A 25,817-nucleotide genomic window follows, 5' to 3' on the forward strand; every position below is an offset into this window, starting at 1 on the left:
ACTTACGTAGTTTAAAACATTTTAATGGAATTTCTTGTCGTCTAGATTGGTTTTACAACGTACTCTTTCTTCGACGATCTAAGAGCTCTGCGTGATAGGTTTGAGTGTTTTATAATAACTAATAATATCAGTTTAATAACAGTTGGCAAAAGATCAAAGGGCCAGCAAAGCAATGAAATTCAATTAGGCCTTGGCCTAATTTGACCACAAAATGCGGCTAAGCGAAAAGCCAATTAAATTATGCAAAATTAAAAGCCAAAGGCTCTACGCTGGCTAGATTTGCGTACCTTTGATGGCCTGCTCCTTCCAGATCTTCTTGTTTTCGGTGAGACAGGTTAGCCATGGTTTGTTAATGGTGAACTTGTTGGCAGAGGATGCAATGCTTTTGCGCATCATGGGGCATGTGGTCGATAGCTTTGCATCATCGCCCTCCGGTTCAGCGACACCGACCGCCTCCTCTGTCAGTGGCGCTGGCTTGGTTTTAATCACCGGCGCAATCGGCGCCAGAATATGCTCGAGCATATCGGACATAATGCTCATGCTGGGCTCCACAATGAAATCGATGAAGCCGATTTGAGATTCGGCGACGAGCGTATTCTTGCGATCGCAGAGCGGACTGAACGGCAAGCCGAGCTCCTTCTCGAGATCACCCTGGCGAAAGAACTCCTCCAGCAGCAGCATGGTCCAGCGATGATGGACATCCCAATGTTTGGCCGGGTGGGAAATATCACAGCAGTGCAGCACCAACGACAACGCCTTCGACTTGTCAATGGTGGGCTCCTGCAGCGTGAGCAGGTTGCGCATTATCTTCAGCTGCTGAAAGTGATAGGTCATGTCGGTGGCAAGCACCATGTCAATGATAAGAGTGCGCAGCTCCTTGAACTCTTCGCGCGACAAATGCGATAGGATGTTGGCCTCGTCATCCCTCATCAGGCGAAAACTGGCGCTCACATGATGATTCTCGAGCACGGCCCGATCATTGTAGAGCAGCGCCGTCTCCGACCCGGACATCACATGGAAATTGTTGGTGGTGCCCGTGTGCTCAAAGTCATGCAGCAGTGCGGCCAGCAGCGATGCAAAGATCTCCAAATCCGTCAGCCAGTTCATCAGGCCCGTATTGCACAGGCAATAGTGCATCGTATGCATCACATCCACCGCGTGCAGATTGTTGTGATATGGATTCCGATACCGACAATAGCCCTCCTCCACGCGATGCAGGAACGTTTCCAGTACCCCGGGCGCTATCTTGAACTTGTGCATGGCCCCATAGCGATTGAGCAGATCGTAGGCCACATACTTAATCACCTGGCCACTGGCTGCCTCGGTCAATGCAAACACGTCAAACGTCCATTCATCAAGGTTCTATATATGATATATGAATATAGGCAAGACAACAAATCAGCTAATTAAGAACTGTATAGTAGATCAAAAGCTGTTATATTAGTTATATTATTGATAGGGTTGCATTTGAAAAACTTTAATAGGAATAGCTTTACAATACAAAATCATATATGCAATAATTTCAATCTGATTCCCAAGGTGTAAGGGGACCTAAAACTTGGAAAATAAAATTTAATCGATTTGGGGCTAGGAAATCGATAAGATCGATAATTGCAAATCGATTAAGCTGCCCAATTTTGAAGCAGTCAGCAAACTTTGAGCGTAAATTTCCTTCGGGACTACATTAAATATATATGTAAATTTCTAGGAAACTCCTACATAATTTTTTTTACCAAACTTGGAAGGTAGTTTACTAGGAACCCCTTCAAAGATTGGTAAAAAATTCGCTGGTATTACATTGTGTACAGTGAACTCATCATACAGTGAATTGTCATAGGAACTATGGGTGAAAAGCTAGTAAAAACAGGAATGGTTCAAAAGCTCCCACAGCTCTAATTTGTCAAAAGGGAATCGATTTTTGAAAGCAATATCATTTTTGTAATTATACATTTAAATTTGGAAATATTATATTTCTGAATTCATGCTACAATTTTGACTCAACAAAATATCGATTATATTTTTTGGTTCATCATTTCCACTATTATAATAAAGCAGCTTTTCAACATCACTATTTTGTGTGGCTTTTAGGATAATGCTAGCAAAACTGACTCGCTTGGCTTCTTCTTGAATATTGCATTCAAGTTTCGAAAAACAAAACATGGTCTTAATTGGAATACTCAGTAAGACTCTCTAACTATCTCAAGGAATTTATAATCCAGTAGCAATTTAAATACGAAAAGCGCGTATGCCATATGAGGATCTTCGCCTGGCATCTGTCAACTATCGTACAATGCTGATAGAGTTCACACTCACCTTGAGCAGCTTGACGACATCGGGTGGAAATTGCATCAGGGTCGAGCTGGAGACACGCCTGTAGATGCGATCCACAAAGATGCCGGCGCGAATGGCGTGGGCCACCGATCGGAACCTGGGCTTCTCATCGCTCCTGGTGCGAGTGGTGGCCATTTGGCGCGTGAAGGTCGAGGCCAACCACTCGCGCACCTCGGGTGGCACCGCATCCGGTTGCACTTCGGACAGCTCGTCATCCTCATCGGCCAGGCGCCTATAGGGAGTTGGGTTGGGTTTGTTTGGGAAAAGAAGCGGTTGGAGAAAGAACAAATAGTTAGTCCAGTTCCGTAATGAATTCGTTTATATATTTATATATATTTTTTATTTTTGTTAATTTGTAAAGAAAAATGCCAAAACGTTTAACTAAACCTTTAAACAAAATTAGGTAAAATCAAACCAAATAATTTTTATAGCGCAATTTTGTTGTCATTTTTTTTGTATTGTTGATTTTATAAACATTTTTTTTTTGCTATTGGTGTTAAGCTAAAATTACAGAAAAATATATACTGTAAAATATATGGCAACAAAATGAAAAAAACAAAACTGAAAATGAAAACAAAAACGAAAACGGTTTTTGTGTTAGGAGCGGGGAAAAGTGTTGTTCTAGGAGTGCTTGGAAAACCAATTTATTGTTCATATAAATGTTAAAGTTAAGTTAGAACATTAACGGGAAACGAAAAGAATAAGATTTGAGATTAGAAACAATTTTGAACATGTAAACCGGATGCAACAAAGTTTACTACAAGGCTAAAAGGCAACGAAAAAAGCTGATCAGGCAGTGCATGCTTTTATTTGTGTGTGTGTGTGTCTGTGTGTGATGTGTGTGTTAAGTGTGTGATGTGTGTGTTAAGTGTGTGTTGTAGGCGTTGTGGTGTTGACTAAACGAAATCACTAATTGCATGCCAAGTTTTTGTTTTACTTTGCAAGCGCAACAGCAAACGTGCAACGTGCAGTAACACGAACGAACGCAAGACGAAGATGCCACTTGCAAAAAGAACTTTAAGTTTTTCTACAACATTTTGTATTGAAATTGGACCCACACAGTAAAAAGTAAAATATACATATAGATACAATTGAGCCCGTGTGGCATATTATTACGTACTCGTAATTGGCATTGAAAACGCACCGAAATGCCAAACTAATTGGTCAATTAAAAATGTGTTGAAGGTAATAAGGGATGCGAATCCGCTTGCAGCCTCCAACGGTGCATTTCCATGGCAACCTTTTGCCAAGCTTTTCAGCAAATCACAAAACTCACAAACCACCCCCCATTCCCAGAAGATGTACAAATAATGTCACAAGAGATAAAAATAAATAAATATTATAAAAATAATACAACAAAAAAAAAACGTCGCTCGTTATGGCAGAAAGCTAAAAAGCACTTAAGCAAACCCGTCCGAAGAGCCCCCAAAATGACTTAAGCAAATTAGCGCCATATTCAATTATGGTTAATTAGTCGCAGTGCTGCGCAGAGCAAACTGGAATCCCCATTTGGGGTTAACTAACGGTACTGTGGTTATTGTTAGTACACATTATGACTCTACTTAGTTAGGGTTGCTTCATTGGGGTTCTACGTAATTGAGATTACTTAAGTGCCGTTCTCAAATAGCTGCTAACTATTTGCAGACTAAACATAGGTACAGAATACTGAAAACTATGTATCTGGTAATACCTGACTTTAGGTTAGTTAAATTCTTCAATTAAGTACTAATCGTTAGGTTAAAAACGTAATAAAATATTAGCTTTGACTTAGTAAAGGCTCAGTGTTATTGAGATTGCTTTTAGTGCTGTCCTTGAACAGCTCCTAACTATTTGTAAACTAATCATAGGTACACAACACTCTGTAGTATACAAGTCGTATACGTTATTTTAGTTTAGCTAAGGCAGCCGTGTTCAATGGTGTATTAATAGTTAGGTTTATAAATCGGCCTGAGAATCTGGTGAGCTTTTAGGATATTAAACACTATAAATAATAGAAAACTAAGCATAAAGGAAATACGTACAGTAATTTGCTGTGGCAGCCTGTCATCGACTTATTGAGTAAATATAAAGTGCATATAAATTTGAACAGCTGCCGCCTTTAATAAAATATGCAAAAGGTCAAATAATTTGGCCAAACAAAATGCCAGAGTGTTGTGTGGACAAATAGGTGTAAAACTTGCGCTGCAAGCGAGCTGTGTTTATTTCCAGTTGGATACTGTGCACAAAACCCAACTAAACTGACTTAAATAAGGAGATCTAACTACATATTGTATTACACCATATTTAAAAATAAATCGGATTTAATAATCGAGTATTTCAACACATATTTGATTCTGTCTGGCGTCTCTTACAGTAAGAGGAAACCTTTGCACTTAATCCACTCAAGGAATACATCAGATATGAATAAATATATATATACCCAGAATCCTCCCTTTACACAACTATAAAACTTTATTGCATTTCAACTCATTCCTCAGTTGATTTCCTACCAAAAATCACAATTCACTCGAGCATTCAGAAGCTTTCCTTGATTCTCTTGATATTTCTAATTTACTTCTCTCTTGAAAAATACGTAGCTCACATAACAGTTTGCTAGTTGCTTTCAAGTCACACACACACATTCGCACACACACTGTTGATAACGTTACATAACTGTACTGCCCCCCTCCCCGGCCAACCCAACCGACCGCTGTATCGCATAATTTGTGTGGGTCCTTGTGCAGTTCCTAAGGGACAAGTGACAGGTTCTAAGATGTTTATTGCATTTATACTTCACTCCTTTTATATTTATTGCTTTTGTTATTTGCTAACTCATAACTTTTAGAGTCAGTTAACGTGAAATTATTTATGTAATACCAGTCCGTTTTCATGGAACGCGCCGCATCAATGTGACAAAACATTGCTCTTAGAACACGTTTCTTGTTTTTTTTTTGTATATAAAAATTTGTAAGACTGTTTAACACTGTTTTATGCGAATATGTTGTTGGTCGCACCTTTTCTTCTTTTCCTGTGTCTCCTGTGCGTTATACTGAATTATGAACTGGATGAGTTCAACTGTTATTACGCTTTGACGACTGCTTTCACGCCTCAGGCGACTCATCGTGAGGATCACGGGCGAACTGTGCTTAATTCCTTTGGTGTTCTCGGTCTCGTTCGCGTTCTTGTTGTTCTTGTTGCTGTTGTTTTTGTTGTTGCTGTTGTCTTTGTTTCTCTTGTTATTGCTGTAGACATCGATGGAGAGGCGTCAAATAAATTGACTTTGCGTCAATGTCAACTACAACTACAACTATTATTAATTAGCTGTTCTATCTATGCTCGCATTCGCACATTTGAAATTAACTGTAATTTATCACTGTTCTAGCTGCGAGAGAGAGACAGAGAGCGCGAATTGCAGAGCAATAGAGAGGGAGAGAGAGAGAGATGGAGTATGCTTGCAATTAACGGCAAATGCGCTTTTAATGATGACAACAGCGAAGGAGCGAGACCGAAATAAACCCGTTTTGCAAATATTTACACAGTTAATTTTTTTCGTAATTTGGTGACTTATTTTATTTTGTCTTTTGGCTTGCGCGTGGCGGATTTTAATCCTTTTTTTTGGCAGTGGCTGCTGCGACGCGCGTAGTTGGCTCGTTGCGAGTTAAATTTAAACTAAATGTTGCGGCAGCCGCGCGCAAAAGTGCCACAACATCGCGAAACTGGAGCTGCTTGCGTGCCCAGGCTCTGGCTCCGGCACCGGCTCCAGCTCCGCTCGAGGCTCAAGGCTCAAGGAAACAACCTACTCCGACAGAGCCTGTGCGTGCAGCTCTTATGTACTATATACACCACGACTAGCCTAATTCCGGCCGCACGCCAGCAGGTCATGTCACACTATAAAACCAGATAGATAGAGCATATCAATTATGACAACAGAGCAGTAGAGTACGATTTGAACTGGGAATAACCCGACCAAGCAATACTCTACTCTAAGTGCCGGAGATAAATTGGTGGAGATTGTGAATCTAAAATTGTATTCAACATTGACTTAATTAATAATCAACTTAATTGTTGTCCAATAGTAAAGTAATTTACAATTTATATATATAGAAACAAGCACTTGTCACTTTTACTAACTGCAAATTCCAAGCAAAAGCAAAACGAATATGCCCTGTTTTTGCGCATTACAAACAGAATATGAAGAGAAAGGACTCTTGAGTCGTCCTTAGGGTAGCGCAGGCAACTTCGCAACTATTATGTACAAAAGCAGCGTCGTTTATTTCTTTTACTACTTCTTTCCACAAAACAATTACACAAAATGCTAAAAGGCATCAAACAAACAGCAACAACAAAAACAATATGGCTGAATCGCTATATAGCCATAGCTATAGCTATATCCTGGCTGTTTGGCTCTTTTGGCTGACTGATAAACACGACAACGTCACAAGCACAAAGCCTTTGCCAGCAACTTCCTTCTTAACTCCTCCCGTTCGCCTTAACGTATTTAATGACTTTGCATGCCAGCCAAGCAAGTATCTGAGTATCTGTGTGGATGGCGGTCGAGGGAATCGCCGCTCTTCGCTCGGAGGTCAGCACTCAAGGTAGCAAGTAACTGTTATACAAGTTTCAGTAGCTTTCCATTTCCCTTCCCATTCGCATTTCCCAAGCAGCTTCGTAATGAGCGTCAGCACTTTTGTTTATTTCAACAATTGCATTTTACCATGGTGTGGCACACGTGGTTCTTCTACAATAAATTGCCACATTTGCGTGATTCGCCATAAATGCTTGCTACAAATCACGCGAGCCCCTTCAAGTAGGCAACAGGTTAAGTCGAAAGCCTGCTAATTGCCGACTTTCCACTGTGTGTGTGTGTGAGTGTGTGTGAATAGGTAGCAAATCGAAAATTTTAAGTTCATTTGAATTGGATCCAAGTACTGATTATAAAACAATGTAGTCTGTTAGAAAGTTTAGTGAGAAGCAAGGTGAGCCCAACTTGTACGCTGGCTTTTCTTTGAATACTATAAAAGTTTAAATAGTTGGTGCAAGAGAACTTAATGCTCTCTATTCTAAGAAAATGGAAACTTTTGATGAAAATTCCAGAGGAACAACACAGCTTAAAGCCAGCTTTTGGGCCAATGCGTAGCAGGGCTTTTTATGGCTTTATGTTTTTGTGTTTGATTTTAAGGCTCATTTGAGGCCAGGCCGTCCGTCCGGCCAGCAATGGAGCTCACAGGAGCAATGATAATGTAGCACGCCCCTTACAACCCCCTCCCCCCACCACCTCCTCCACTGCAAAATGTTCAACAAAAGTATGCCACTTAATAGTTATGTCTGCAATTTCCTGTGCCCCATGCCTGAAGCGTTTTGTCGGCGCTGTTGTCATTGCCGCCATAGTCGAATACGAGGGAAATTGCTGCCAAATTGACAGCATTGTTTTCTTTCAATGATTTTGCGAAAGCCAGCTGCTTTTGTAAACTGAACAACAGAGGCGCACCTCACACACATAGTCCACATGCGTGCAACATCACAAAAGCCAGGAACAAACGCATTGCGTGTGCCGCATCATTAGATTCTGAATCCGGAGTATGCTTTGAGAGCGTGCGCTGCTTGGGAATTTTCATCGAACTTTTTCGCAATTAATTTAAAAGAAATTAAGTTCTTTCTAACGCTGCTTATAATGAAGTTTGGAAAGCTTGTGAAAAAAGATTGTGAGGAGCATTTAAAATCTATAGATTTCAATAATTCATCTTACATTTTTACAATTCAATTCAAATATTTATTCAGAGTCTTTTCCTGGTTTTCTTTTCTATTATAAACACTTTCGGAGGGTTTTTTTTTTCTGTTCGATTATTGATTAAAAATAATAATCGTTTTTTCAATTATTAAAAATAATAATCACTACAGATTTGTTCAATTATTATATAAATATGATAATCGCTTTAGGAGTTTTCTTCTGTTTTCAAATAATAATAATTATTAATAATTATCAATAATAATCACTCACGATTTTTTCAGCAATTATTTAATATTTAAGTTTTAAAACAATCACAGTAAGTGCAATACGAATTCCTAAATGCCAACAATAAATTTCAGTTTTTGTAGCTATCAAGAAATAAGTGGAGTAACCCTCGCATTGGGCGCCCACGGCCGGTCTGATTAAAGGGAGTTTTCGGCGTTGTGTGTTGTTTTCTGGCATTGTGTATCGTTGTTAATACCAGCAACAGTGGCATTAGGACATCAGCCAGAAGGCATCTTCAATTTGGATGCACCTATTTTACGGGGGGTGCTGTGCTTATGTGGCAAAAATTGGCAGTTAACATCATTTATTATTGATTTTCCTATTGTAACATTCAGCTTGAGGCCCCCCAGCAAAAATGATGGGCCTCAACTCTGTCTGTCGCCGTCTGCTCTGTTTGTATTGGGCTATTCAATTTTAGCGAGCGGGGGGAGTGGGTGTATGTTGTTTTTGTTGTAGTTGTTGATATTTTCCAGGGTTCGTTTCGTATTTCAGTGTTTTTGGGTCACTTAATCGTATTGGCCCGTCAACTGGTCTAATGCTTCACGCAAAAGATGATTGATGATTGCGACCCGTTGTCTATATAAATTGTACCACTCACAATTTGCTAACTAACTGTAACGTTTTGTACACAATAGAACAGTTTTTGCTATATGTAATACATATATATACATATATCTATATATATATATATATATACCTTCAACTTGTCTTGTCTCTTCCCAATTTGACCCAATTTGTTTTTGTGCGAGTTTCGGGTTTTTCAGCACATTTGAATTTATTCACATTATAATTGCTTGCATTTTGGAAGTGCTGGTGTAATGTGTTTTAATGAATTATTCATTGGCATATTTAATGATTTATATAGTTTAATTAAATTTAATTGGAATTAATGACATATTTGCAATTACTTTCTCGGCTTTGGCAGCATGATGGCAGAAATCTTCCGATTTTAATTATGATTTATTTGAAATGCGCGTAAAGTTTTTTCTTTTTTTCTGCAGAGTTATTTACATTTTCACACGAGCGGCGGCGAGTGCGTTAAACAAAATACTGAAAACACATTAAAATGATTTCCACCTTATCGGCATGAATGAAGCCGCAAATGGTATTTAATTTGTGAATTTTGTACTATTGATATCGACGACGGTAACAACAATAGACCTTCAACATATACACATATGCACACATACACACATACATATATAGATCGAATTTAATACTTTCGTCAAATTTTACAGAAATTAAAATTGTTGTTGTTGTATTTGGCATTTTATTGTTATTATTTTATCATAAATATATAAAGCGAAAAGTTGCGTCAGCAAATACCTTAAGTGTTGTATGTGTGATTGGTGAAATTGCTTTTGATATAAAGTTGATATCAGGTGAAACTGGTCCATTTTCAATTTCAATCAACATAAATATCCCCAATGAATCGACCATTAGCTGATTAGCTGATCAAAAAACAGTCTGCAAACAGAAGCCTGCACTTTTAATCTCGATGGCAGCTTTCATCTTTTTGTGGACATACATTTGCGGATATTAAATGCACGATAGACTTCAATATTTCTCATTTATACACTTTAACTGCCAGCGGCTTATGAAGTCTGTCGCTAAATGATGACTTTTGAGATGATGGCGCTCTGCCAGCAACATTTTTGGCCGACAAATGACATGCTAAACTAATTTTTGGTGTCATCCGCAAATGTTAAACACGAATTTCAAGTGACAGGAGACGCCCGCAAGTGACTTGTCCTGCGGTGATGGCTTGATTAATTTTTTGGCTGACAAGTGCTTACCAACACACACAGTGTGAGTGCGAGCGCAACAGAGCTATAGGGCGTGTGTGTGTGTGTGTGCGTGAGAGAGTGACAGAGAGAGAGAGGGAGCTGAAAGACGCAAATCATTGTTGTTGTGCTGCTCTGTTTTGCAGGGTGCGGGTAATTGTAATTTTGGAGAGTGCAGCAGCCAAATTCTACACATGTAATATGAATCACAGACAGAGTCACGAAAAAACGAGATGGGAGTAGGAGTGACAAACCGAAGAGGCGTGATTCGTCTACTGCTGTTGTTCTCGTTGAAGCTGATTATGCTATGGCGAGCATAGCGCAGGACATGTGTGGAGCTGCTGTGACAGGCGGAGTCGGTGGTGGTGGACGATATTGAATGGTTGGCTGAGTTGCATCTGAATGAGAACGATAATAATACAGAGAGAAGAAGAACAACAAAAAACAACAATAACAATCAACAAACAAAATATCAACTGTAAATGTTGCAAAACGAAACGGGACGAAACGAAACGAGACAACACGAAATGAAAATGACGCACCGCCAGCCACGATTTGTGGTGCAAAGGATTAACGTTCCCAGGACAGCAACAGCAATAGCGACAGCGTGCAATCAATTGGAAGAAATACGGCAAAATGGCTGGGATTAGTTGGTCGGTTAGTCGGTCGTAGTCATCCAATATTCCCCCACAGGGCAGGCGGCGGATGACTTTGCGTGTCAAGGCCAAAACTCAACTACGCTTCGCATTGACAGCTTAATGCCAGCAGCAGCAGCGGCAGGCAAAACGCTGCTGTTAATTACTCACAGCGCCAAATTGGAGAGAGCAATACCAGCAAAGTACGAGTGTCGACTATAGCCGACTATGAAATGCTCTGTAAACAGTGCAATTAACATAAAACACTTGCACATTGCACTAGGCAACTCGATTAGTTTCTGCACCCAGTGAAACGGTCAACGAACATCGCACAAAGAGTAGATGCAAAAACTCAATCAGCAGCAGGCAACAAAGACAAAAGGCGAAAGACGAAAGACAAAGAGCAAATGAATATGCGACTAGACAATTTTATACGCTTGGCAAAATAAATAAAAATTGAGTGGCGCAGCAGATTCGTAAATACGAATATGTTTTTGTATAAGTATAGAATTTACTAAACTACTTAACCACTGCTCTGGGTGAAGTTAAGTTTAATAGTTTTCTATTCTTGGTTGGCTTTAAAAATGCAACAAAATATACAAATATATCTTAATAAATATCGTTGATATAAGATGCTATGCATCTATGATATTTATACTTCTCGCTTAGCCAGAATTTTTGCTGCAAGCATAAAGAAAAGAGATGCGAGACTTTGTTTGCTAAATAAGCCAGCTGGGAGCTGTTATGGGCCAGCTGCTCAGCTTGGATTATCCTTTACTGGCTGCTTCGATGACTGGATGAAGGAGTCTTTGTGTGCAGTTTCAATTTCAGAGCACTTATATCATCTCATCCACTTGAGGCAAGCGCAGCGCATATAAATGGCGTTCAATTGCAAACCTCCATTAGAAAATGGCCAACAGGGAACAAACTGCTCTGTGGCAGCAAGCGATTTCAATTGCAGCACAACACTAATTATGTTTTGCAACCGGTGGCAAATAGTGTTTGTCGCATTCGTTTTCATCTCCGGATATCGTTGCATGCAGCTGACTGCGTTTTCAATTATCTAACTGATTACTTTGGGTGGGGCAAAATGTGCAACTGCCACTGCCCCAACAGCCAATGCGAAGATGGATGATTTAACTGCTAACCAAACAAGTTAATTTTCAGCTTGCTGGCATAAATCCAATTATTGAGACATAATTTTGTAAAATATATGAAAATAGATTTAATTGAGGCAAATGACTAATGACTAACAACTAGGAACTAGGCGCAGAGAAATCCATGTTGTGCTGCGATTTTGGCCACGTGAGATTTGGTTGTGGTTTGTTTTATTTTGTATTTTTTTTTTGTGCTATTTTAAAGAGCGGCTGCCTGACGCCGATTCCAGCGCCAAACAGTGGCATCATCGCATACATATACCAAGACGCTGGCATCCCGCGAGAAGGCAATTTGCCGCACGGTCGCCACACTGCGCAAATTGTGCAACGTGGTCATGTGTGCGCCCTCCGGATCACTGGGATCCATCTCCCAGACGTACACTTTGCCCTGCTGATTGCCTAGTGCGATGACTTTTTGCCACGGATTGAAACCGAAGCGCACAAACCAAATCTCACACTCATCGTACTCGAACTCGGCGATGATGGTGCAGGAGGAGTCACTCGGTTTGAGCTGTTCAAAGCTCTGATGCAGCTGGCCGGGCTTCCAGCAGACGATGGCATTCTCGCAGGACTTGGACAGGACAAAGTTGCCAAACCATTGCACACAGTCCACATAGTTGCGATGGATGTCGCGCGTCGAGAAGTCTGGAAAGTGTTTGGTAATTGTGGGAAACGGCAGTGTAGATTTCTCCTGGCTAAACGTGTGCGACAGCTCGATCTTGTGCTGAAACTCCGGCGTATTGAGGCACCACAGTTTCAGGGAATGATCCATGCCGCTGCTGACAATGCGATCGCCGCGCATATTAAAATCAATGGACAGCACCTCATCCCGATGACCCTCGACGCCGCCAAATATTGCGATGCAGACATGCGTCTGTATGTTCCACAGCCGAATGGCATGATCCTTGCTGCCGGAGAGTAGCAGTTGCAGTTTGTGCGGATGGAACTTGAGCTCGTTGATGGCCTGGCCATGACCAATATAGTTGCCCACTGCCTCGTTCTGTTCGATGTCAATGACGCGGATGACGCCCCGATAACCGGCCGCAGCCAGCAGTGGCGCCGATGTCTTCAGATCATAGGACCAGGCGCAGGTGTAGAAAACCTCATCCGGCTGGCATCGAATAATGTGAATGGATTAACTCGAATTTGCTGGCTATTCCCTTTACTTACATCCGGATCGGCGTAGCAGTGGAGGAGTGTGAGGCCGCCCTTGCGTGGACACTCGTAGACGGTGCAACGATTGCTGCCCGCTGTGGCAAACACCTGCGGCTCGTCCTTGCCCAGCAGCGTGTTGAATGCCACGCCAAATATGTTCGCACCATGATTCTCCTTGACATGTGTGCTTAAATTGAGCAAATCGTTAAACTTTGATTCACTTTCGCTTTTGCTTTTTTTTTTTCATGATATTTTTCTTACTCGTATTTGTAGGCGGCGCCGGTTTTTCTCTTTGATTTGGTGTTGCGGCGGCCGCGTCGCTTGCTACGCGTGCTCGACGCCGGCGACTTGCTGCGCGATGTGGTGCTATTCGTTGTAAAACTGGCCGATTCGTCCTGCATGCATCAACCGGAAATTGTGGCTGTTAATTTGTTGTTTTTTGCTGTGTTTGCAATTGGCAATTTCCAACTTACGTCGCACGATTCGTCCGAGTCATCGGGTTCGTTGCTGTTTTTCACTTTATCGCTGCTCATGCTCACTTCAACACTGCACAGCTGCTCAGCGCACACAATGTGTTGCAAATAAAATAAACTATATTATGTACAAAAAAATAAACAATTTAAGCACAACAAATATGTTGTTTTTCTTCACTTTTGGCGGCAAGAGACACGCGCAGCGTTGCCACCACGCGATCGGTGCCATAGCGCTGTTACATTTTCGATGTTCGCGCTGTTAGTTAACATAAGCGAAATCGATGGACGCGTAAGCGAGTATCGATTAATGCAATCGATGCTAGAGAAGAAAGTCGTTAAACGATTTTTGATTTTTGAACTCAAATAAAATGTGGTTTGACGAGATCGTCTTTGGGTTATTGGCTTATTGAAGAAGCGCAAACAGAGCTTACACATGCGCAAGCAATTGAAACAATTTAACATTAGTATTATACAAGAGTTGAAATTATGATTAGGACAATATATCACATGCCATGAATTCAATATTGCGAAGGAACATTTACAAATATCAAAATGTATGTAAAAATGCAAGGGGTCGGGGTAGTTGGAACATTGAGCGAAGTAACGAGGAATACTTTGTGGTACAAAAAGTGGGAATCATTATGTTTATTTATATACATATAGGTTGAAAGTTAAAGCGGTCAGAGTAGGGAACAGTATCTGGACAATATTTACAGCAGTGAAAGATAACGTAGACAATTTCGAGGTAAGTATAAAGACAGTAATTGGTTATAAAGATAGAGACAGAGACAGAGACAGAGACAAAGAGAGAAAGAGAGACAGACAAAAATAGGCAGAGAGAAAGAGAGAAAGAGATAGAGAGATAGAGAGAGAGTTGTTTGTTTTGGAGCTGTGTTGGTTAACGTAACGTAACAACGTAAAATATAACGTAAACGTTAAATATTGTACAATTAACTGAAAATCGCATACAAAATCGAAATTACGCTAATTAATGCAGAGTATAAAACCATTATTCAAGTACGTTTTATTCGTTGACATTGATCTTGCCCAGACCGGTGTGCGCAGGCGTCTTTGTCGCTGAACGGTCGCTTTATTACTGCAACTGCTACTGCTGGAAACACTTTGACCGGCAGCTTGGCTCGTTTCACTCGATCCGCTCGTTCCACTTGCGTCACCTGCTTTTGGGACTTCTGTTGTTGTTTTTGTTGCTATTGTTGTTGTTGCTGTTGTCGTCGTCGTCGTCGTCTCTGTCGCCGTCGTAGTTGCTTGCTCCTCTTGCACAGATTCAAGTGTTTTGCTCACTTCCGGCGGCCCAGTGGGTCCGCTGTGTGTTTGCGGCGCCAGGGAAACGCCCTTTGTGCGACTTTCGATGCTCGTCGTCTGATTGTCTGACGACTGCTCCTCTGCCGCTGCTGCTGTTGCCGCAGCTTTATGCAGGCCGCAGCTGCTGTTTGCGTTGTTGTTGTTCAGATTTTTACAGTTGCCGTTGCAGCGCTTAACAACATTATCACTATTTGATTTTTGTTTTTTTTTTTTGTGATGTAGAGTGGGCGGGAAGGTTGGTGGGCGGTAGGCGGGGTCAAGTGTTTTTTTGCACAGCAGTTGGCAGTGAGTTAAAGCGAACCGGTACAGACGACAAATATATTTTTGGTACGTTTCGTTGATTGGCATACATATTTAACATATATATTTATATATTTTGTAATTTTTATGATTTTGTGAATTTTGTTTTTAAAACATGGTTGGCAGTAGAAAGAAAAAATGAAAAGTACATCAGTTGAAGTTGTTGTTTTTGTTTTGGTTTATTTTATTTTTTTTTTGTAAATTAGAGCGAGTGGATTAGTTGTTGAAAGCTGCAAAAAGCACGCCCGGCAAAGAGTAAAAATAGGAAAGAGAAAAACACTCGTTGTTTGAATGCAGGCCACGAACAAAGTGTTGCATACTTCCAACGAGTTGCAAGCGGAAACTTTGTTGGGTGTGGGGCGAGACACTCGCCACCCACACACTTGCCTATGTAAATCGAACAGTTGTGTCAGGAGCTGCTGAATAATTTACACACACAATATGAGGGGAGGAGGGCAAATGAAAAATGAACACGCCTGTGAGTGACAGGAGCATTGGGAACTCGGGCTTTTAATTGAAGGCAGGGTCCTCTGGGTGTTTGTGCCTGTGTGTGTGTGTGTGAGTGGTAAATAATAAAAATGCAATTTGTACAACTGTCTTCTCCCAACAATCGACTTTTAAAAATTAATGTAAAAACACAAAAGTGTAGGCAATAACTTCCCAAAGTAGTCTGTGTTCGTAGGGCAAAGAGTCGAGATAGGTATTTTTTTTTAATAATGTTGCAAGTAATGATAGTCAGATAAAGTTAGATGATGCGAAAGATAGATGATAGATCATCTGGCGCACTCGGGGGGACGAACAAACTCTTCAAAACTACTAAGTAGAGACATCGATAATGAATACACCGAGAGATTACAGTGTATTAGAGAAGGAAAAAAACGGAGAGATAGCGTAAGAAAGTTCTTCAGTAATACGGTGCTTGATGGCGAAGGGGGACAATTTTACACGATTCGAAGTAGTAGTAATAGTTAGTTATTTAATTCAACTTGACTAAACTAGCTAAAATTCACGCGTTCTTTAATTTTTTGTTTTTTGTTTAAAATGCATATATTCTTCAATGAGATACATGAGATGATCGTATGATGATATATATAGTAGACTTACTGCATAGCAAGGCATTAATAAATGGTATGGAGTCTTTAGTATACTCGACACATGAACTGAAAATAGCACTACAACGTATGAGAGATAGAAAGTTAAAGAGTTTTAAGGATTTATAAAGAGAGCAAGTGATGATATGAATATTGTAGTAGCTTATTGTTGTTATTGTTGTTGTTGTGGTGGTGTTTGGGGTAAGTTTTGTAGTTGATATGAGCACGCGGTTGAGGTTTGAGAGGTGGACGGGCGGGAAAACAGAGAGATAGATAGATAGATAGATAGATAGAAAGATAGAGAGATTTAGAGTTAAAAATCAACAAAGTTAACGGCAAAAAACCAAATCGGAGGTTGACTCTATAAAGACTTACTCTTCGCTCTCAACGGATGAAGACGCAATCTGCCCCAATTTACTTTTACCTGATGTGGGGCTTCTGCTCAAACAATAGACACACACACAGATATAAAAAGAAATAAAATATATATAAAAAACGTGTGAAAGTTGTGAACGGAAAAACAATAAAAATAAGTGGTCGTTTGCTAAGTGTTTGCGATAGATGAATTGTAATGATATAGTAAATGTATACAGTAGTTGTATGCAATGTACGCAATGCTCCAGTGGAACACAACGATTCATGGGTCTGGTTTAAAGCTCGCTTTTCGTGTGCAATCCTAATGCAAATTCAATTATTTTATTATTATTTTTTTTAATGTTTGAGCTACGCAGCATTATCAATGGGAAAGACCTACGAATTCGGTAAAGCCTGAACCAATTGAATGTACGATCTCCGAAAGCGCCAGCAAATTACAATTTTCTTTTTGTTTTTGTTTTTGTTCTTTTGTTTTCCAGATTCGTGGTTAGACTTTTGGTTAGAAAATGGCGCAAATAGTAGGTGTATAAGAGAGAAGAACACATGCAACCCTTGAACCTACCTTGACTCGTCTATGAAGACAGCTTCGAGCACGCGTGCCGCATAATGCAGATTGCGATGCATATCCTCGTAGGCAACGGTCTCATGATCCATCCTACGCAGCAGGCTGCGTATTCTGCAAAAGGGAAAGACAGCGATTAACTTAGGCATGGGCTGGACTTATAAGTAATTGGAATGTTTGTTGTTTTTTGTTTTTGGATTTTCATTAATTTAAAATAGCGTAGTGTTTGTGGTATTGAAGAGATGTTTTCTTTTTTTTTTTAATGGGTATCAAAAGTTTTGTACGATTTTAACTTCTTAGTTCTTAACAATAAACTCACCTCACAGCTGCTTTATTGAGAGCATCTGGCGTATCGACAGGTGGCAAAGTTTCCGTTTCCCATGCATCGGCGACCGATAAATTTGAGCCCGTGTCTATCGATTGATCCGACGTTTCTCGATCGTTAATTGGGAATAATGTGCCCGTAGTCGAATTCAAAAATTCGCTAGATTCGCGACCTGCTCTGTATTCGCTGGTGTTTCGATCTAACGCGGCTGGTGTCGCATCGGTTGCGAAATTTGTTTTATTTGGCGAAGACGGCTGCATTTTGCCGGCGGAGTTTAGAATCCTCGATGCGCTTTCTATCGAACGTTTCTCGCCGATCGTTGACGACGATGACGCAGCAGTTCCGTTGCTACCCCGACCAGTTAGACGCTCGGCGAGTGACTCACTGAGCGGCGTCTGAAAGAAGCTGCTGCTCGACGAGGGCGAGGCGACTGTCTGCGATTGTCCGTCGATTTGTGCGAAGCTCTTGCGACTATTCGAACGCCGTACAATTGTAAGTGAGCCGTGCTCTGCAAATATTCCAATTTAAAAATATACAGGGTATACAGTGAGTATGTGTTAGTCGGATTGCAATAATTATGTTTAACTTTTAACCAGTTGACACTTTTGGACAGAGAAACACACTTTGATTGCGAGCAGCAAAAAAACGGAGTTTTGTTCTCCCAAAGCTGACTGATTTGACTGACACGGATTTCCAAATATATGCGTCAAATATGAGACGAATGAAAACATTCAAATCACGCTCCTGATATACGATTAATGTATTATTATCCTGCTCTTTGGTATATGAAGCTTAAATGTGTTTAGATAAATTCACGAAACTGATAAAAAACAACGCCTCGTTCGTCAAATAAATTGACGCAAATGATAACTGACATTTATTGACTTTCCAGCGAATGCCTGCTCAATTTTTTGTGATTGATGTAACATAGTATGATAAGTTCGATTTTGAATCAAAATAATACAAATAATAAGTGCTGTATTCGAGTGAGCTCGACTACGATATACACTGAGTTGATCAATAATATGTCAACGTAAATTATATATCGATTGGAATTGTTCTTCTTTTCAAATTGTGGCTCTCGTTGTTGCTATCGGTACTCCATTGAAATATTGATATCCACTTTATTGGATCGGAGTTGCTTCTTTTCTGCCTTTAACACAATCCATTTTACCCTTTTTGTTTTACTGATATACAATAGATTCAGGATATAATAAATAATATAATACAGCTCTTTAATATTAAAAGAAGAGAGTTTAGCCCGAGATCTTCTTTAAATAGCTTAAAATATAAGAATGAAGGGAATGGCAAAGTTAATTGACTTTCAAAAGAAGGCCAACTAAATTTAATGTGTTAATAAATTTTCGAATAGAAAAAGAAGAAAAAAAATAATGAAAGAAGTAGAAAAGATTGTTATTGTTGCACCCTTAAGCTAAACGCAATCTTACATTTGAGCAGAAAAAAATCAATAATTTGTAGAATAACTTTAAGATATTTGTCGCACACAATTCTATATTCAGTTGAACCCGAAGCGCAAATGGGGGACCGGTTTTGGGTGGGTTGTCTTCAACCGACTGCTGCCGGCTGTGACAAGGACAAAGGCAAGGCAAATAGGAGTGGATGCCAAGAGATGCTAGCGAGTAAATTGCTAAGGATTTATTTATTTGCCAAGCGTTGCGCATTGCGAGCATAGCAGCTGCCCAACACAAAGGAAAAAATCACGAAATGTTTCAGCTCCTGGGGCGGCAATGGGCCAAGTGGCAAGTAAACGACAAGAGCAACAACAGCAATAACAGCAGCAACACTTAAATGCATTCCATTTATTTTGGCAGTGCAGCGGAGTCGCCCCAGGCAACCGCTTGCCTCTCCAGGTGGAGAGGTAATCTTACTTGCTGGCAGCTCGCTATCGTAAAATCTGACTTTTATGCAGCACTTAAATTTATGTTACACTCGAGATTCCTCTGCTTAACGGTATCGTTTGTTAAGTTGTTACTGTGGCCCGGTTATCGGGTCTCCATTTGCGTGTCTCGCCAGAATCTTAGCTATCAACTTGGAGGCGGACTGATGAAATGTTTTATGCTTACTTTTAGTGGCCACTCTTCACGATTTTAATGAGCTAAACATGCCAGAAATCAGCAGCAACACAAAATGTGTGCAAAATGTTGCCCCATACACGAACAGGTGAGCCTTCCTCGATCGGTATATGAGCTTTAACCATAAAATCTGTGCTTGCTGCTGTTCTTGTTAAATTCTTAAATTATACAGAGTCTGCATTTGGGGATTGCAACATTTGCTGTTTACTCCTGCGAAGGAAATTGTTGATTGCACTCAAAGAAAATAAGTCAAATGAAGAACTGTATTAGAAGTTTTTGCTTCAGCTTTTACAATTTCAATTACGGATTGCAATAGAAAATATTGTTAAATTTGAATAGAGCGTTTTGATAAAAATACAGAATTACGCATTACAATTAACAAAATAAATAAATGTCAAAAATAATTATTAGCTTACATAATTAGCAACTTCGTCAGAAACCTTCTTGAAATATCAACTTTGTTTTCCTGATCAAGGATTGTCATTTTATTTTTATTGATAAATAAACAAGAAGCGGTCTAAGCTATCTGGCAACCTTGTGGCCATTGCATCGATATTATTGAGAGCAAGTAATCGAGTCTGTAGCGATATCAGTAAAGTATCGATATCTGAGCTGAATCGACACATTCGCTTGCGGCCATCGGTGGAAGACATGAAGCATAATTAAGGATAAGTTGAATTTCCTTATTAATAAGCGCAAACATATCAATGTAATATTTTACATAATCTCTATATATGTATTTATGATTACCATAATATATACTGATTACTATAATATTCATGTTAATTAATGCATGCATTCCTTGCAAATTATTCAAGCAACTGGCATTTTCTCAGAAGCGTTCAATAAAAAACTCAATCAATTCCTGATCCTCAAACATAAAGATGAAACCCATTCATGATTCAACGAAATATCTAATTATTTTTATTTTTAACTCGGCTTAGCAACTACCCCGTCTTAGTAAGTCCAAGCTGCATTTAGAACGCTCGAATCTCTTTGTAGCCTCCTGATTATCCCAATCCTGTTCGGCGCTCACAAATGCAGACAGTACAACATAATTTTTCTTAGTGTAGCGACTTTGATTTGAGTACAAGCATCTCTATTGATTTTCTGAGAGTGTCAGCTACTCATCCCATACCCATCCCGCTCCGCTCGTGCATGGTTGAGTGTATGAAAAATGTATAGCTTGAGGTTTACTTACTTGCTACTTGACCATTTATTGTCGCATTGGCGCATTGAATACTGCTGCCCAATTCACAGCTTGTGGGGCTCTGTTCGCCGTTGTTTGGCTCACTTGCGCCGTCTCCTGCTGCTGACGTTGCTGCACCACCACTGCTTGTTGCAGCTCCAATGCCGCTGCTGCCACCGCTGTCCGCACCTGCCCCCGCGGTCGCCTCCTCACGCTTAGTCGGCAGAGTCTCCGGCGTGCTGGCAACTGTAAGCATTGAATTATATTCAAAATGTCGTCAGAAAATTGTATATGTATTTTGCATAAGTGTGTGTGAACGAATATCCTTTCAACAGGTCCCAGCATAACCGTGTACATATGTACGCACGCACACATACATTTATATATATATAGATGTACCTATATATATATATATATATATATAAATATATATAGTGCCCAAAGGTCCTCGGCTGCCCCTTGCATAAATCAGCACTTTTAGGGGTGCAAACTTAGGTAAGTGTATTGTTATAACCCATTGCCAGAGGGTACGAAAGGGTAGTAAGTAGGATGAGTCCATACTATGCATTTTGTATGAGCTTTGTGTTTAACAGGGTCTTCAGTGGAATACCTCAAAATCATATTTATATATATCGACATAAATAAAAAGGTTTTTTTTTTACTATTTAATCAGCATGAATAGTTGGGCATAATCTCAATTTATTCGACTCCTTTAGAGACTCTTAAAGAACTGTGTATCCTTTTAAAGAGCTTAAATAAATGTAGTAAATAAATATTTACTGTATTTGAACTAAATCTGATTTTATCGCGACCACATAAGGAAGTGATTAGATTATTTTTAATGCTCATTTTGAGAGATTGTACAATTTTTGAAATTCATTCACTGCTAATCAGTTAGAAGAAGAAATATTTTGTTATTATATTTAATGATTCACAACTTTTTATTCACTGAATAAAATTATCAGTACGATTTTTCTAGAACTCTCTATTGGAAAATTAAGGGTGTGAAATGCTTAATACATGTACATTTTTATATTAAAGAATAATGGTGTTTTATATATTCTTTTTAATTTATTTATTCAAAATATATGAAATATGCATAAAAGAAATCCAATTAAATACAAATATTATCAGTATCACATTTAATGTTAATAATATTTATTATTTTCTTTTAATTTTTCGTCTATAAAATAATTTGTGAAGGGTATCTAAGCAGCAGCCTAAGTACATTTTTATTTATTTGCATTCCTAATTTTATTTTGCTGTAGATTTTAGCCTTCCACGTTGGTCGAGTTATCCTTTGACTAAAAATTCCATTTGAAATTGCTTTTCAGGCGTTGCGAAAGCCTTTCATACGATTTTCTCAACTTCGCCAACCTCAACATCTGCTGCCGAGCTGCCTGTTAAGTCGAGAATCTGCTTGGTTAGTTCTAAGCAATTGAAGGCACTAGAGATGATTGTTGCTACTAGACACACATTGACAGGTTTTGCTTAAGTTGGTGAAATATCACATCATTTTGTAGTAGATATTTCATATTTCGAGAATCGGAATTTTACCACTAATTAGTGACGTCAATACTAATTGCCACACAGCTTAACGTTGCTGGTTTAATAAGCTTTTCGCTATTGTCTAGTCGTTTATAAATATTACAACAGACTGTTTGAAGCTTCAGTCGGTTTTAGCAATTCGTTCAGTTCTATTCACAATGCGTCTGCTCGCACTTTTCGCCATTTGCCTGTTGGCCTTGTTTGTGCTCCCCTCTTCCGCTCAGGAGGGCTTCTGTCCCTGTCCATTCATTTTTAGGCAGGTCTGTGGCAGTGATGGCAACACCTACAGCAACGAGTGTCAGCTGAACTGTGAGATCAAGCGCGTAGGTCGCCAAGGGCGCAATCTCTTCAAATCCAGAGACGGACCTTGTTAATTTCGTATTATTGGAATGAATATAAACTAATATGTTACAAAGATTGTAAAGATTGTCAAATAAATATTGTTACAAGTATTCAAAATTGGACGCTTATTGCCTGATACTTATATAAGGGTTGTATGCACGCAAAAAGCTCTAATCACTCAAAAGCTGGGAGAGTGCAGAAATTGCCACTCAAATTTATAGAGAGTCCACTAAGTTACAATTTTAAAAAATGTAAGTATACAGCATATTGATTTCATAATTTCTTAAAACGCAATTCGAAACAAAAGTTTAAAACGTTTATTTGCTGTATAGGAAATTAGTTTTAGTTGTTTATTTTTCTAGTTTCAAGCTTTTTTATACTGCATATCATTATATATTTTTTGTACACTCAGAGTTAAAATTTGATCTTTTTGCTCAACTGGTAATACAAAATTAAATGTTGTTTACATAGTTGTTTGGCTTATACCTAAATTTAAATGACAGTAAACGGTCCATGACAGAGCTGGAAAATACCATAAATAATTAAACAGCTTTTAACAATAAGCTCAATGTCAAACAAGTAACACAATTCTGTATATATTTATCCTAAAAATATATTTTTTTAAAATGCAAAATTACAAATATATATGACTTTTTAGAAAATGTAATTTTGCGAGGTAATTTGTGATCAATTTCTTAATAGATCTCTCAGTCTTCAATTTTTAGTAAGTCTGAAAGAGCTGATAAGAGGACATAAATAGAAAGGTAAATATAAACTATTTAATTAGAATGAGTAGTTGGATATAGCCTCAATTTAATTGACACCTTGAGAGACTCTTAAAGAGCTGTGTATCCTTTTAAAGAGCTAAAATAAATGTACTAAATAAATATTTCCTATATTTGAACTAACTCTGATTTATTTGTCGCGACCACTTAAGGAAGTGATTAGATTATTTTTAATGCTCATTTTGAGAGATTGTACAATTTTTGAAATGCATTCACTGCTAATCAGTTAGAAGAAGAAATATTTTGTTATTATATTTAATGATTCACAACTTTTTATTAACTGAATAAAATTATCAGTACGATATTTCTAGAACTCTCTATTGAAAAATTAAGGGTGTGAAATGCTTAATACATGTACATATTTATATTAAAGAATAATGGTATTTTGTATATTCTTTTAATTTATTTATTCGAAATATATGAAATATGCATAAAAGAAATCCAATTAAATACAAATATTATCAGTATCACATTTAATGTTAATAATATTTATTATTTTCTTTTAATTTTTCGTCTATAAAATAATTTGTGAAGGGTATCTAAGCAGCAGCCTAAGTAAATCTTTATTTATTTTCATTTCTAATTTTATTTTGCTGTAGATTTTAGCCTTTCACGTTGGTCGAGTTATCCTTTGACTAAAAATTCCATTTGAAATAACGTTGGAAAAGCTATTCATTTGATTTTCTCAATTTCGCCAACCTCAAGTCGAGAACCTGCTTGGTTGGTTGGAAGCAATTGAAGGCACTACTACAAAATTATTTTCACGTATTGAGCATATGCTGTGATGAACGCATTACATAATACCAATAATAATACCAATTTACAATCTTGAGATTATTGGTTTTACTAGACACACATTGACAGGTATTCATTTTGAAGTAGATATTTCATATTTCTAGAATCGGAATTTTTAACACTAATTAGCGACGCCGATATTATTTGCTCCGCAGCTTATTGTTGTTGATTTGATAAGTTTTTCGCTATTGTTTAGTCGCTTATAAATATTACAACAGACTGTTTGAAGCTTCAGTCTGTTTTAGCAATTCGTTCAGTTCTATTCACAATGCGTCTGCTCGCACTTTTCGCCATTTGCCTGTTGGCCTTGTTTGTGCTCCCCTCTTCTGCTCAGGAGCTCTACTGTTACTGTCCCCGTATTTTAAGAGAAGTCTGTGGCAGTGACGGCATCACCTATGGCAATCCCTGTCTGCTGAACTGTGCGATCAAGCGAGAAGGGGGCCAAGGACGCAGTCTCTTCAAATCCAGAGACGGACCTTGTTAATTTCTTATTATTGGAATGTTTAGAAACTAATATGTTACAAAGATTGTAAAGATTGTCAAATAAATATTGTTACAAGTATTCAAAATTGGTCACTCATTGCCTGTAACTTATAAACTTATAGAAGCTCTAATCAATTGCTTATACCTGGGCTGGGTGAGTGCAGAAATTGAATCCACTCAAATAGATAGAGAGTTCATAGAGTTTAAATTGATTTCATAATTTCTTAAAATTCTATTTGAAATAAACTTTTGACACGTTTACTCACTATATGTTTCTAGTTTCAAGCTTTTTTACTATTGGCTGCTTTAATTTCGCGGGACGATATGTTAAATAAATCATGTAGCTGTGACAAATTCTCATTTGAAGCGACACCATGCATATAATTTAATATTTTATTTAAAAGTTAAAATTTGATCTTTTTGCTCAACTGATAATACAAAATTAAATGCTGTTTACACAGTTGTCTGGCTTATACCTAAATTTAAATGTCAGTAAACGGTCTATGACAGAGCTGGAAAATACCATAAATAATTAAACAGCTTTTAACAATAAGCTCAATATCAAATAAGTAGCACAATTCTGTGTATATTTATCCTAAAAATGTTTATTTTTTTTAAATGCAAAATTCACAAAAATATATGACGTGTTAGAAAATGGATCTCGCAGTCTTCAAGTTCTAGTAAGTCGAATAGAGTTGATAAGAAACTAAGTTAAGTATTGATATCTGTGTTGATTTTGGGATTACTTAAGACCTTTGGGTTTTTCCTTTCTTGTTATTTGATTCCTTTTATAAAATCATGATCTATATATTTTTTTGAAGCGCAGTCAGAATTTTACCCAAGCGAACACTCACCTATGTATGTTTTGCCATCTGATTTACAGCTATTTATGGCCAGATAAAGTCAGTCTTTATCAGGTGAATGCTTTTATTGATAAGCAATAATATTACAGATACTCATTTATATATATGTAGCCCCATTGACATTTCAATGAAATTTCTTATTAGTTTGGATTCAGTTTTTTTATTTGTCTTCAGAATATAAATATTACATAGACATAGATCTACAAGGACTCCCTT

General features: G+C 38.5%; 3 protein-coding genes across 6 annotated transcripts in view; 1 reads left to right on the forward strand and 2 right to left on the reverse strand.

Moving 5' to 3' along the window:
* The window catches only part of LOC6566658 (calcium/calmodulin-dependent 3',5'-cyclic nucleotide phosphodiesterase 1), a 50,086-nt gene that overhangs the window by 2,166 nt on the left and 22,103 nt on the right, over window positions 1-25,817 (reverse strand). The window contains exons 2-8 of one of the 4 annotated variants that reach the window (XM_032739272.2): window positions 20,798-21,031; window positions 17,498-18,011; window positions 17,179-17,292; window positions 16,617-16,679; window positions 14,549-15,037; window positions 2,314-2,563; window positions 288-1,362 (exon numbers count right to left, since the gene is read on the reverse strand). In XM_032739272.2, coding sequence (XP_032595163.1) covers window positions 288-1,362; window positions 2,314-2,563; window positions 14,549-15,037; window positions 16,617-16,679; window positions 17,179-17,292; window positions 17,498-18,011; window positions 20,798-21,031 — 2,739 coding nt within the window. The remainder of the gene's footprint in view (window positions 1-287; window positions 1,363-2,313; window positions 2,564-14,548; window positions 15,038-16,616; window positions 16,680-17,178; window positions 17,293-17,497; window positions 18,012-20,797; window positions 21,032-25,817) is intronic. The other 3 variants (XM_001993401.3, XM_032739273.2, XM_032739274.2) reach the window with 3 other exon arrangements.
* On the reverse strand, window positions 11,948-13,734 carry LOC6566657 (polycomb protein esc). The gene is made up of 4 exons (XM_001993400.2): window positions 13,528-13,734; window positions 13,316-13,449; window positions 13,070-13,241; window positions 11,948-13,010 (listed from the first exon to the last, which is right to left on the reverse strand). Exons 1-4 carry the CDS (start codon window positions 13,585-13,587, stop codon window positions 12,099-12,101), a joined length of 1,278 nt encoding a protein of 425 aa, XP_001993436.1. The 5' UTR covers window positions 13,588-13,734; the 3' UTR covers window positions 11,948-12,098.
* Window positions 22,465-22,785, forward strand: LOC6566659 (serine protease inhibitor dipetalogastin). Its single transcript, XM_001993402.3, has one exon. The coding sequence runs from the start codon at window positions 22,492-22,494 to the stop codon at window positions 22,705-22,707; it is 216 nt and encodes a 71-aa protein (XP_001993438.1). The 5' UTR covers window positions 22,465-22,491; the 3' UTR covers window positions 22,708-22,785.

Source organism: Drosophila grimshawi, unplaced genomic scaffold, assembly GCF_018153295.1.
Source record: "Drosophila grimshawi isolate 15287-2541.00 unplaced genomic scaffold, ASM1815329v1 contig_1377, whole genome shotgun sequence".
NCBI lineage: Eukaryota > Metazoa > Arthropoda > Insecta > Diptera > Drosophilidae > Drosophila > Drosophila grimshawi.

What these genes read in the sequence shown, in the direction of transcription:
- LOC6566659 (XM_001993402.3), top strand. Translation starts at nt 22,492, where the DNA reads ATGCGTCTGCTCGCACTTTTCGCCATTTGCCTGTTGGCCTTGTTTGTG.
- LOC6566657 (XM_001993400.2), bottom strand. Translation starts at nt 13,587, where the DNA reads ATGAGCAGCGATAAAGTGAAAAACAGCAACGAACCCGATGACTCGGAC. An exon ending in GGCGCCGCCTACAAATACGA is followed by an intron (nt 13,242 to 13,315) that starts GTAAGAAAAATA and finishes GCTCAATTTAAG; the next exon opens with CACACATGTCAAGGAGAATC. An exon ending in ACTGCTACGCCGATCCGGAT is followed by an intron (nt 13,011 to 13,069) that starts GTAAGTAAAGGG and finishes ATTCGATGCCAG; the next exon opens with CCGGATGAGGTTTTCTACAC.